This window comes from Notolepis coatsorum, assembly GCF_963971535.1.
Source record: "Notolepis coatsorum genome assembly, chromosome: 15".
In the NCBI taxonomy this organism is placed as follows: domain Eukaryota; kingdom Metazoa; phylum Chordata; class Actinopteri; order Aulopiformes; family Paralepididae; genus Notolepis; species Notolepis coatsorum.
In genome coordinates this window covers 38,606,436-38,620,004 of record NC_140179.1, presented here as the reverse complement: position 1 = coordinate 38,620,004, position 13,569 = coordinate 38,606,436, and the positions used below count along the sequence as shown (strand labels likewise).

Sequence of the window (13,569 nt, the reverse complement as noted above, 5' to 3'; positions counted from 1 at the left end):
AATATATTTTTCAGCTAGTTAGATAGTAAAGTATATTGACCTATTGTTTACACTGCTTGTGTTGTTTTTACTACCTGTACCCCCCCCCCCCCCCCCACCTTCCCCCATGCTGCTATGATGCCTGAATTTCCCAGAGGGGATCAATAAAGGAATATCTTATCTTATCTTATTGTGGGGGTGTAGCCTCTGTGGAGTGCTTCAGGGCGGCGTGCCATAGGGGGGAAGGGCCTGCTCTTGGATTGGGCCCTGTCCGATACGCTGGCGATGTGGGGGGGTGGTGTCACCAGTGACTGTCTGGTGGGGTCTCGATGCTACGGCATCGTTAGCCTCACCGGGCCCCCTTTTTTCGGGGGGTCCTGGCCCTCAGGCTGTTCCTGGGGCTGGGTCCTTCTCCACGCTCCGCTGCTACGGCCTTGCCATGGGGTTGGGTTCTTGACCTTTGACCCTGTGATGTTGGGGGCTGTGACGGGGGTGTTTTGCTTCCCGTTCGTTCCCTGGTGGCATGTGGGATGCGTGCCTGAGTGGTCGCGAGTCCTTCTGTGTGAAGGTAAGTCCCACGATCTGCTCACCCTGTGCGTTTGAGGTGCTAAACCCTCTTCGCACAGTCGGATCCGATTCCCTCCTGTCCCCCTCTAGGGGGGTCCGGGGGCTCGGGTCCTCCCCGGTTCTGATGGTTGTGGGGGGCCTCAGCGGGTACATCTGTCGAGCTTCTGCTCTGCTCAGCTCCTGTGTTCCAAGAGAGCAGAGCGTAAGCTATACGATAATATAACATACGGTTATCCTATAACCATAGTTATATGGGTATAGCGAGCGCTCTGCTCTGACTCACTGAGGACCCCGTGGTCTTCGCCTTCGGTGGTGAAAGACTTGGGAAGGAGCTGTTGGTGTGGCCACGACCCCGCTTATGTAGAGGAGCGGTTGTGGGTGTGGCCAGGCATGTGGGTGTGTACATGCGGAGAAAAATTATTCATTATTAGATTGGATAAAGGGATAGTTCCAAGAGAGCAGAGCGCTCACTATACTCATAACTATGGTTATAGGATAACCGTATGTTATGGCTGGGGTTATGGTTATGGTTAGTTAAAGGTAACTGTGATTAGGGTTAAGGTTATGGTTAGTTTAAGGTAACAGTGTGGTTACGGTTAGTGTTAAGGTTTGGTCGAGGCTATGTCGATAAGTACTTTATTTACATATTTTAAGCGAGGTCAGGCTGCAGTGAAAGGTGTTATTTGTTCTCCTGTGCATTTTTTTGTCCTCCACGATACAATGATGGACAGAGAGAGCAGATTAGTCAGTGAGTGTAATTGAGTTTTGAACAGGATGAAGAGAAGTCAGATTCCCAGTGGTCCTTTGTATCACTTCCACTACAATGCAGAGCTTCACAGCTGTAGAGACATACAATTAACATAACATAGACAGAATAAAAGCAATGCAGAGAATAAGAAAAAGGGTAAAGTGCAATTTGGAGTTTTGTGAAGAGCCAGTAAACATATGAGTACACCTTTTGTTTAGTTTCTCTTTGGTTTTGTTAGGTAGTAGAGAGACACAGGATTATTTTTCTCCGTTTTATCAAAATATTATATTGTTACAGTCTCCAGTAGATGGCGGTAATGCAACAACTATGGATGCCAACCGCTGAGAAACTCCAAAGAAGAAGAAGATCGTCATTGTTTACTTCCGTAGCTCTACTCTAGGCGGTTAGCTAGCTAGAGCCTCGTGGAAGGAATATAACTGTGTTTTAATCTCACCTTTAGAAATGTCCGAAATAGAACAAGTGAAGGCTCTTCTTAAAGAGCGACTGATAACAGCTGTTGATGATATATTTGGAATAGTTGAAAATATGATTACAGTTTATGAGGAGAAAGACTCCCGATCAAAATGGGAGATTGAGCGTCAAAACAAACTGCTGGATCTCCTTCTGAAACCCAAGATAAAGTTACGAGCAGGTTTGTGTTTTCAATCAGTTTTACGGAGGGTTTAAAAGTAACTGAGTGCGTCCAGGAATGGTGGAACGGAGCAGATTATGTTAAACTTGTGATGTCATCATTTATCAGGCATAAAGACTGGAGCTGCTTCTTTGCCGATGGAGCCACATGACCGATTGATTGAAAATTGCATTAACAGATTGCAGAATGGGTACAATACAGTACGGCTCAATACACACAATTGTTAAGGGGATGCAGACCAGAGAAAGACGTTCGTCTTGTTTACATCAGGGTCCCCCATTTTCAATTCATCATAACATGTATGACATTGTTAGAATATTGCAAGTTGTATGCTAATATAAGACTATTTATGAAAGTATCTCTACAGTATATATAATCTACCTATCTATCAATCCATCTATAATTCCATATTGTAAATGACTTAAACAGTGCAGTGCCTACAATGTACTTATCTACTGTGTTAAAACTAATTCTATGTGAATTGAATATATGACTGTGTGCCACTGCCTATGCAGGAATACCATACATTCCGCTGTGGACCTATACAACAGGCACCTGTTGTGTTCTAATATAATGTTGAGCTCAGTTGTAATCTAGCCCCTTTCGTGACTGCGGTTTGCAAGCCTGGGGCTTTTGTGACCGCAGTCACTTATTTATGTGCCGCCACCACTTCAGAAAATACCAACCAAGCGTGATCGGGGGGCTCGGAGTGTGTCAAAAATATATCTGATGTGAATTTCAAAGATACCCAGCGTACAATATGGGTTTAACACAGCTTTACGATGGGGTCTGGAAGCTCGGAGTTGCTAATAAACAGTTTAAAACATTGTTAGGAAAAAAGGTGGTACTCAGTCACAACATAGATATCTATGCTCACAACGAACTCTGGCAAGATGGCGTCTTCTTCTTCTGCAACTTTTTTTGGGATAGGGAGCGCAGTGATTGCTGGACGCACCAGGCATGCGACAAAAGAAGTTGCAGAAGAAGAAGACGCCATCTTGCCAGATGTTGTGAGTACCAACTTTTTTTCCTAACAATGTTTTAAACTGTTTATTAGCAACTCCGAGCTTCCAGACCCCATCGTAAAGCTGTGTTAGACCCATATTGTTCCACCCAAAAACGGAATTTCAGTCCAGATTAGGCCAAATTCTGCAATATTCCACGTTTTGCAGTTGATTCCATTTGTATTGGTTAATTCCGCGATTCCGTCCGTGAACGCGGATTTCATATGGCTCTACCCCTCCTAACAGGGCAGCAGAGGCCGACACTCCACGAGTGGAGTGCGCCCTGACGCCCCCGGGGAGGACCTGTCCAGCCAACGTGTAGCAAAGGGCAATGCCCTCGCACAACCAATGTGACAGCGCCTTACCCGCGCGAGGGCCACCGTAACAAACAAACAAACAGTTGATCGGAAGCCCTGAGATCCTGTGTCCGACTGAGGTAAGCCCCCAGTGCACGGACAGGACACGACAGGTGAAGGCTCGCCTCCAACTCACTAGCGTGAGGAGGCGGATGAAACGCCTGAACCACAATATCCCTGGAGAGAAAAGAGCTCCGGATATTATTTGGCACAAAGACCGGATTAGGCCTCAGAGTCGCACCCATGGAGCGAAATTAACTTTTTGACTCACCGGCCAGTGGCGGGTAGATGGGAAGAATCTACCCGCCAAGCATATTTCTTACCTGCCAACTTTTTTTTGATAACATTTTTTTTTTATTATTATTTTATATAATTTTTTTTTAATAAAATATATATATTATATAATCATACTTGTGATTGTGTTATCTGCGAGACATCGCCACCTCGCTGTCTGCAAACAGCTCCACTGTCTGTGTGTATACTCGAGTGGCCTCCAGCTCCAGCAAGGATTCTCCGGCGCTGCAGCTGGACCCTAAACGCTACATTCAGCATGCAAAAGGATTCTCCTGCGCTGCACCTGGACCCTATTCAGCAGCCCTCACTCATGCGATGTAAGCCAGGGACTCGAATACGCATGTTGTTGTTGTAGGACATTGATGTCAGGAGCTTTCTGTAGCTACTGCTGGATGGCGTTCGGACAACGCCTCAGTGAACTATTTAGTTTACTGCGACATTTCGTAGTGACTAGTGAGCTACCTAGCCAACGGAGGTATTATGCACTGGACTATTGCTGGAGCAGTTTTTGATGTCGGGAGCTATCCGTAGCTAGCCGGCTGGATAACGTTACACAATGCCTCATGTATTAAACTAAGTGAATAGTTGACTGGGTCATTTTGTAACGGTAGCTAACGTTATCTCACGAAGGTCCCACACTGACTAGACTAATGTCACGGTGACTGTCGGAGGCAATAGCCTCTGTTTACATGCAGGCATACAGAAACAGGTGGGGAGGGGTAGCAGCAGCAGCAGCAGCAGTGCGCGGTGACTGTCGGAGGCAATAGCCTCTGTTTACATGCAGGCATACAGAAACAGGTGGGGAGGGGTAGCAGCAGTGCGCGGTGACTGTCGGAGGCAATAGCCTCTGTTTACATGCAGGCATACAGAAACAGGTGGGGAGTATAGCAGCAGCAGCAGCAGCAGTGCGCGGTGCGCTGCATGTCTGTGCTGAGACAGCGAGTGAGAACTCCGCTAAAGAATTGGATCATGATTTTCGGTTTTCACATGACTATTTGATTGCCCGCCACACGGCGGTCAGACCTCTCAGTGGGAGGCGCCAAACGTAAAAAACTGAGCGCAAATGGCGGGTGGCGCTCTCTAGTTTCGGTCCCTGGTCGCACCGCTATCGGCCCGAATAGACAGGCACTCAGGCCGCACCGAGAGAGCACACAGCTCACCCACGCGCTTAGCGGAGGTGATGGCCAAAAGGAACGCGTTCTTAAAGGACAGCCGATCCAATGGCGCCTGCTCAAGAGGCTCAAACAGGGCCTCCGACAACCGGCCCAGGACCAGTTGGAGGTCCCAACTCGGAGACAGAGAATGTTCCACAGGCTTGAGACGCCGAGCGCCAAGCAGGAAACGTTTTACGAGAGGGTGGGCGAACACCGTACCGCCCTTAAAACCCACGTGACAAGAGGATATAGCCGCGGCGTGGCGTATACCCTCACTGTTGAGGCCGACAGCCTATTCAAGATAGACTGGAGGAAGGAAATAACAGAGTCCAGGGGGCAGGACACCGGGTCCAGGCCCCCAACCTAGGGGTGGACGGTATGGTCTAAAATTTATATCACGGTATAATTTGAAGCATAGACGGTAACGGTATATATCACGGTATCAGTGTTTCCGTTAGAATTTTTTTTTTGCCTGATAGGCATGCTATATAAAGAATGACATCCTCAAGGCATGTAGATTTATCATATTTTAACTTAAAACTAGGCTACTTTTGCGTATACAGTCATTATATTCCAAATAAAATAAGTCCCGAGTCGAGACTCCGTGCTGCTCCCAACTAATCCCAATAGTATGCAACTGCAGAGCCGCAGAGCAGGGGCGCTTTCAGGTCCGGTCACAGGCCCGCTCAACAGCGTCCCCCACCCAACGGCTGAATTGCCAATGGCTGAATTGGAGTATTGCACTGTGCAGGCACAGCGGCCCCGCTCTGCGGCTCTGCAGCTGCATGCTTCTCGCAAAATCCAGCATCCAGCTCCCGCTGCCCAGCCGTCAGAACACTACACATATCATAATGTTCACAGCAAACTGTAGTTGATCACCAGGTATGTTTTATTAACGTAGAATAATTCATATAAGAAAAACGATAGGGAAATCTCTTACTTTTCTCCACTGGTTAAAAATGCCAGGAACTGAAATTGAAACTTGCTGTGCGCCGTGGTGATATGTGTTTATTATGAAATGACAATTGCGTGTTGACACGCCCACTGCGCGAAGCCTCCTAAATAACTTTTTCCAGTTTGCACATATCTATTATCTATGACTAATTCTATCTATTTTTAGGGGCAAATGCGAGTGAAATAGTCGCACTGTGGTTACATGACGTCATTGCTATTTTAGAGCTGCTCTACCGGTTACAAGGTATAGTCAAAATCCATACCGTAGAGCAAATTTATACCGTATACCGTTTATACCGTCCACCCCTACCCCAACCTAACACCACTCTCGAAAAGCACGCCACTTACCTGCGTAAACCGCGGTAGTGGACGGAGCGTGCGCGTTCCGGATGGTGTCAACCACAGTAGGGTTAAGACCCATCCCCTCCAGATTCACCCTTTCAGCAGCCAAACCTTCAATGGCTGCCCCAGAACAGGGGGTAGACACAGCGTTCCGCGTGCCTGAGAGAGGGCCCGCGGCGACCATGGAACAGACCACGGCGGGGCTACCAAGAGCTGGATCAGGACCGGGAACCACACAGCCGTGCCCCGGTCCAGCGCGCTCGGGATCAAAGTCCTGCGCTCCCGACGTACCTGCTCCAACAGCTGAGCTATCAGGTGTATGGGGGGGAACGCGTACAGAATCCCGGGCGGCCACGGATACATCGAGAAGACATCCGCCCCCAGAGGGGGGTTGTCCTTCCGACTGACAGAGAACCACAAGGGGCACTGGTGGAACTGTCTGCTCGCAAACCGGTCCACCGTGGCCTCCCCGAATCGGGGCCAGACCCGCCTGACTATGTCTGGGTGTAGTCCCCACTCGTCGGGATGAGGACCACCCGCAACATCACATCTGCACCCACATTCTCCCTGCCAGGGATGTGGAGAGCCCTCAGGCTGCGCAGATTGACAGACGCCCATAGCCAGAGCTCGACCCCCGTCCGGTGCAGACGGAGGGAGCGCACTCCTCCCTGTCTGTTGATATACGACGCTGTCGTCGTGTTGTCCGTCCTGACCAAAACATGCTCGCCCACCACCAGGTGGCCGAGCTGCTTGAGGACCAGAAGGACCGCCTTCAATTCCAACACATTGATATGTAGTGCAGACCGGGCAGCATGGTCCGGCCAGCTGCCCCCTACTGCGTTGGCCCGACACGTCCCCCTCCATCTCGTGAGGGAGGCGTCATTGAAGACTGTGACGTGTGATAACCTGCTGCCCATGGAGATCCCGCTGGTGAGGGTACCAGGCCTCCCCCAGTGGTCGAGATCCCCCAGTACTGACACAGGAACCTTCAGTCACTTGCCACTCACCGGGTCTATTTTCATACTGAAAAACCACCGCTGTATCCTCCTCATGAAGAGGAGGCCAAGAGGGACCACAGGTTGAGCAGATGCCATCATACCGAGCAGGCGCATCACGGACAGCGCCGTAACCGTCCTGCCAGGACGGAACCTCCTGAGCGCGTTGAGAATATCTTCTCGCCGTCGCTCTGAGAGGCTTGCCCTCATGGGCCTTGAGCTTAGAACCAAGCCCAAGTACTCCACCTGTTGACTGGGAAGGAGTACTCTTCTCCCAGTTTACAGCAAAACCTAGACTGGTGAGGAATTACACCACCAGCCTGGTATGAGACCTGGCGATCTCCTCTGACCGGCTGAGGAGCAGAATGTCGTAGAGGTAGAATAGAATTCATATCCCCTGACGACGCAGAGGCCCCAGCGCGGTCTCCACGCACTTGGTGAATGTGCGAGGGGCCAGTGAGTAGCCGAACGGCAGCCTCTGGTATTCGTACGCCACGCCCTGAAAGAGGAAGCGAAGGAATTTCATGTGAGGAGGGAAGATCGGGATGTGAAAGTACGCATCCTTCAGGTCTATGGAGGTGAACCAGTCTCCCACTCTGACAGTGCCTAGCAGGTGTTTGACGGTCAACATTCTGAACCGTCTCGCCACAATCAGCCGATTGAATGCGGACAGGTCTGACACCTCCCAATTTCTTGGGCACCAGAAAATACCGGGAGTAAACGCCACACATCGCGTCCTCTTCAGGGCTCTACGCTAACCTTTTTCACTAGGGGCACAGGTGCTCCTAAATGAAAAAATTTAGGAGCACACAAAGAAGTTTAGGAGCACCCAAAAATATTTAGGAGCACAGTGAAAATATTTCAAGTAACAAGAGTTTTTTTTTTATTTTATTTTAGTAAATGTATATTTGTACTGTGCGTGCATGTGCAAATGGGAACGGGACACACATCTGTGCAATAGCACATACCACCAAAGTCACTGGCCCACTGTGTGCGTGTGTGTGTATCATCTGCGTGTGCAAACGGGAATGGGACACAGACATTTGAACTATTAATTAAGTGATTAATGCCTACTGTGGCAAAGTTGTAGCCAACAACTAGGCCTAATAAGAAAGGCAGTGACATTGAACAAAAAGGAGACACTGGCTTTACAACCAGGGCCATCAGTAGAGGGGGGAGCTAGTGTTGCTCTTCTAGAAAAATAATCCTTTCAGGTAGGGCTGGGCGATAAAACGATAACGATAAATTATTTCCTCGAAATAAACATGAAACGTGGTCGCAAAGTTTCGATATATCGATTTTCCAAGTTTGGCTCCGCTCAGCCTCGGCTCAACACACTCACTAACAACAACCAACGTTACGTGATGACGTGCTTACGCACCACAGCTCCAGATGCGCTACTGTTTTGGTTTAGGACTCAAGGCTAGCTAGGATAATTAGCTTGCACGGCGCTATTTTATATATTTACGTGCCGAGTATGTGTGTGGTGTGAATTCTGATGCCACGGTTATAGTAGTGTGTGGTATACGGTGGACGTCGTTGCAATGTATTGGGGCGGAACAGAGTATTTTAGGGATATTTAGGACATTTGGATACATGGGTGGCTAGGATAATTAGCTTGCACGGCGCAATGGTATAGTTTGGCTAGCTAGGATAATTAGCTTGCACGGCGCTATTTTATATATTTACGTGCCGAGTATGTATGTGGCGTGAATTCTGATGCCACGGTTATAGTAGTGTGTGGTATACGGTGGACGTCGTTGCAATGTATTGGGGCGGAACAGAGTATTTCAGGGATATTTACTAGTACATTGTCATGGGATACACAGTACTGCTCGCTCTGGCTAACTGCTAACGTGCACGGACTGATGACGACATCAACTCGAGACATTCGCAGCAGAAAAACAAGTCTATTAATAGCCCGTCCATCGGCGCCGGGCATAATAAGTTAATTAAACTTGACGGACATTATATCAACGATAATTATCGATATCGAGTTATATGAAAATAATTTTATAATTTTATCGCGATAACGTTTTTGGCCATATCGCCCAGCCCTACTTTCAGGGTTGCCTATTGAAATACTGTACACCTCCAGTACAGAAACATTGTTTATGAGTTTGCGTGTCAGGTAGACCATTGATTGACAGTCGATTCTGCCCTATTGCCCACCTATGCGGTTGATAACGCTAGTCAAGTTAGCTGTACACACGTACACACATACACAGTGGGCCAGTTGTAGGGGTGTAACAATGCATCGCAATGCATCGATCCTACTTTGCAATATTTACAAAACATGACATTGTTTTCGAACTCTAGCCATGGGAAAATGTTTAGCCAATTCACGTTAAATTTGTATGTCTTCCCTCCGGCTCCAGTGGGTGTAGCTTCGCTAGCTACAGTGGCTACATTGGGTGCTACAGTGGGTGTAGCCTCGCTAGCTTGGCCAACTTCGCTAGCATGCTGGCTAGTGTCAGTATCTTGGTTAACGTTAACTATCACCTCTGTAACATGACCTGCCTCGCCTGACTTCTCATTCTCCGGTATCTTTCGCGCAAAATAAAAATGAATGGGCTTCGACATGGCTGTATTGTCTGACTCAGACAGTGACTGATCAGTTTCCAGTCGCGTGACCACAGGAAACTCTACTGTGATTGGAACGTTTATGCGGCTGTGAACTGTGGGACTTGTAGTTTTGTAACGATTCTCGCAGCGGAGAAAAAATAGAACGAATGAGGCTGTAATCTGCAGTCGCACGCCGTGCGAGTAATTGATTTTTCAGGTTCGCACACACATATTTTTAGGGGCATATGCGAGCAATATGGTCGCACTGTAGAGCCCTGCTCTTTTGGGACCACGACGATGGCCTGCTTCGCCAACAGAGATTGGATCTCGTCGGCCAGAGCTGTCAATGCTGCGGACCCTGACAATAGGGTCTGTACCATACCCAAAAACGGAGGGTGGGGTAGGGTTGCACGGTATACCAGTATTAGTATAGTACCGTGGTACTAGAGTGTTCGAAATGATACTATACTGCGTTTGGGGGAAAAAACTGTATTTCTTTCTTTTTAATTTATTCATTTAAGGACTTCCGGTTTAACGATAGAATGGAGTAAGTCGCATGTGACACAGCTGCTCACCCGTTATTTTTTTTTTCGTTTTAAAAACATATTTATAAACCATCAATGCGTTTAAAACTTGACGCATATATCAACTGAGATTATCAACTAACTATATTGACCAAAAGAATCGAGATGTCACCAAAGAGAGACAAAGCGAGTGCAAAATCAGTCGCAGAGGACCCGCCTAAGGAAGCAGGATACGTGCGGCAAACAGCAGAGAATATAGACGTGATAGTGGCCGCTTCAAGTTCAACCCCTACAAATACCTCCGCAGACACCGAATATATCATCCGGGAAATGAAAAAAATGGAGAAGACAATAACCCAAAAAGTAGATGATATCAAAGAATCTATCGAATGCAAAATAGAAGCGCTAAGAGTGGACGCCGAAGCACATATTAAACGCACCGAGACACTGGAAACAGGTATGGAAGTCCACCAACAAAATTTCGTTCGGATATACAAAGACGTAGATGATATCAACGTTAACCTAACTGCTGAGATGAAGGGAAACTACAACGAACTCAAGACGGAGCTCAAAGATATAACGATGGAGCTTAAGCGAATCATTGAAGAACAGAAAGCCAAAATATTCGAGATGGAATATCAAAGACGCAAGCTGAATATTCGTATAGTCGGTCTGGATGAGTCGGTGAGCTGCGAGCACCCTGAAGAGTTTGCGACAGAATTACAGAAAATCTTGGGACCAGCGATCCTTCCTAAAGTACCCGAGGTGGAGCAGTGCTACAGATTGGGGACCCGATCCGGTGACAATAACGTCAGACCCAGAGTGATATTGGTTACCCTGCGCCAAGTCAGAATAAAAGAAATGATTATTCGTGAAACTCGCAGGATGAAAGGCAATCTGAAATACAAGGATATATCAATACACTGTTTTGAAGATTATTGTCGTGAGGTAGTGGACCTGCGAGCCAAGTTCAAGACGGTGATGTCTCAACTCTATCTGGAGAAATACAGAACCCTATTAATATACCCTGCAATACTTCGCATCGTCGATAAACAAGGAGCAAGGGTTTTCCTCAACTCGCCTGAAGATGCAGTCAAATACATGGCAGCACAACACGCAGGATAGTGTATAAATGGCCTTTTAATCTCTGTTATGCATGGACACCATATAGTATAAACTTTAATGAACCGATGATTTGGGACAGTGAGACCTACGAGCTCAGAGTTATTGAATGTTTTCCCCGTTGGGCTTCTATTATAGTGGACATATTGATACAGAGAAGATGAACATGGCGTTGAAGCGATCCTTATTTTAAGAGTATGGAATTCTAACAACACTCCAGAACATACTGGAACATTCGAACACTGTAAAAACGACATATTGGAATAATCTAGAACATCTAAAACACTCTTTGACATAGGGAACATTCTGGAATAACAGCAATACGTGGCCAGACATACTACCAGAAGCCCTTCGGGGGAATAACCAACAGCATCTAGCTGCAGAACCACAGAACCATCACAGCAGCGGCCGGCTGGAATAACATTCTTCACAACGGATCATCGCCCACCCCTGGCCAGGGGAGATGCTGCATATACGTATTTAAAAACGGCTTTTTATTAATTGGAAATATTTCCACTACTTCTCCAATTTATACTTTAGATGTTTAAGCATAGCAAAGCTCTTTTAAGATCTAAGTTAATGTTCTCTTCCTTTTACTTGTATATTTTTCTTCTGTTTTCTCTGATTTATTGAGGTTCTCTTTTCAGTTCAATACCTCCATATTATTCATGGGTTATTATAAATTACACAAGTTCATATAAAATGTAAGTGATTAGGGCATGATAATTTAAGCTTATTTTTGGTCTTTATTTTTAGTTTTATCTTATTTTAATTTTTATTTGACGGGAAAGTGGCCAAGCCACAGTTGACATTCTACTTATGGTAGAATTTAGAGTGTTAGATCCTATGGTATACATAGGAATGTTAAGGATAATTGGATCATTCTGGGATATCCGGTGGTTTAAGGGAGGGAGTCATACGCATAGGTTGTGTTCATGGAACACAATCCTGTACGACTCTCGGTGGGAGGGGAGGGAAGGGGATTTTTATTTGTATATATGTATGTTTTTAAGCTTGGCTCTCAACGGGACCTCATTAGTTGGATGTATATCTATTATTGCCTCGCACTCCAGAAGCATTACCAAAAACTACACTACAACATGTATAGATTATGGCTAGTTTGAATATAATGATTTGGAACACCGGGGGAATAAATAACCAACTCAAACGCAAAAGCGTGCTCACACTGATGAAAAAAGAACAGGTGGACATTGCTCTGCTAAGCGAAACGCACATTCTAGAGAAAGACATAGATAAGTTAGCGGACAACTAGGCCTGCCGCGATAAGCAATAAATCGATTAATTGCCGCGATAATTAAAATGAATGCAATGATTTTGACGGGCGCGATTAATTGCTACTGTATTTGCGCGTTTGTTTGAGGCGGAACCAGTGCCCCTTCTCAGTCACTGTCCGTGTTGGGAGGCGGGCCGCTGGCTTTACTACAGAGCACAGCACAGGATGAATTAATGAATGAAAACTTTATTTAACAGATTGCAGAATGGGTACAATACAGTACGGCTGCTCCGTGGGGCTAACGTTACCCCTCATTGTGTCTATTCTACTAGCATTAACGTTACTCATACAAACAATCAATAGCGAGTTATATTGATCACGCTATGTACGATAGCCATGCTAAAACGCTAGCACAACATTAGCACCTAACCTAACAACAAGCCTTAACAAGTCAGCGATCTTTTTGCGAGACTAAACTCTCCGCTCGGTGGCAAATTGTGTTGATGTCGGTTTTGTTTAATCAATAAATGAGGCAGAATACACAGTGACTGTATCCTTTGTTTATTGCACTTGTGCCTGCTGCAAACATAATGATTATGAAATCCTATGCGGCGTTCTGTTTTGGTTCAGACTCCCTCAGACTATCCAACGAGCGACGCGTCTCTATTCTGACCAATCAGTGGTCTGCAGTGTTTCACGTGACTTTTCTGGTACCACTTCTACCAATAAGATGCATGCATCTCACTCGCTTGGAACCACGACAGAGCAGGGACTAAAAAAGTACCTGATAATTACAACAATACTTCCGGTCCGGTCGGTGGGCTTCAAAATAAAAGTCTAAAACACCGGAAAAGACGGAGCGGTGGGCTTCAAAATAAAAGTTTTGGGAAATAAATTTCTCAAAAAAAAAATTATCTAACCGGTCGCAATAATATCGCTTATCGCGATATTTTCGGTGGCAATTAATCGCCCAGCAAAATGTGTTATCGTGGCAGGCCTACGGACAACACATATCATAATATTAGTCACTCTTCTATTGGTACGAGAACTCGGGGTGTAGCAGGGCTGTACGCTGCGAT

General features: G+C 46.5%; 1 protein-coding gene across 3 annotated transcripts in view; it reads left to right on the top strand.

The window, feature by feature from the left end:
• Positions 1 to 1,717: 1,717 nt before the first annotated feature.
• The window catches only part of LOC311241416 (uncharacterized protein), a 35,823-nt gene continuing 23,971 nt past the window's right edge, over positions 1,718 to 13,569 (top strand). The window contains exons 1-2 of one of the 3 annotated variants that reach the window (XR_014620537.1): positions 1,718 to 1,946; positions 2,877 to 2,956. Coding sequence is in view for 2 of the 3 variants with exons in the window: in XM_084330233.1 (XP_084186359.1) it covers positions 1,757 to 1,946 (190 nt within the window). In the remaining variant the exon portion in view is untranslated. Of the gene's footprint in view, positions 1,947 to 2,113; positions 2,147 to 2,876; positions 2,957 to 13,569 lie in introns of those variants that run through there. The other 2 variants (XM_084330234.1, XM_084330233.1) reach the window with 2 other exon arrangements.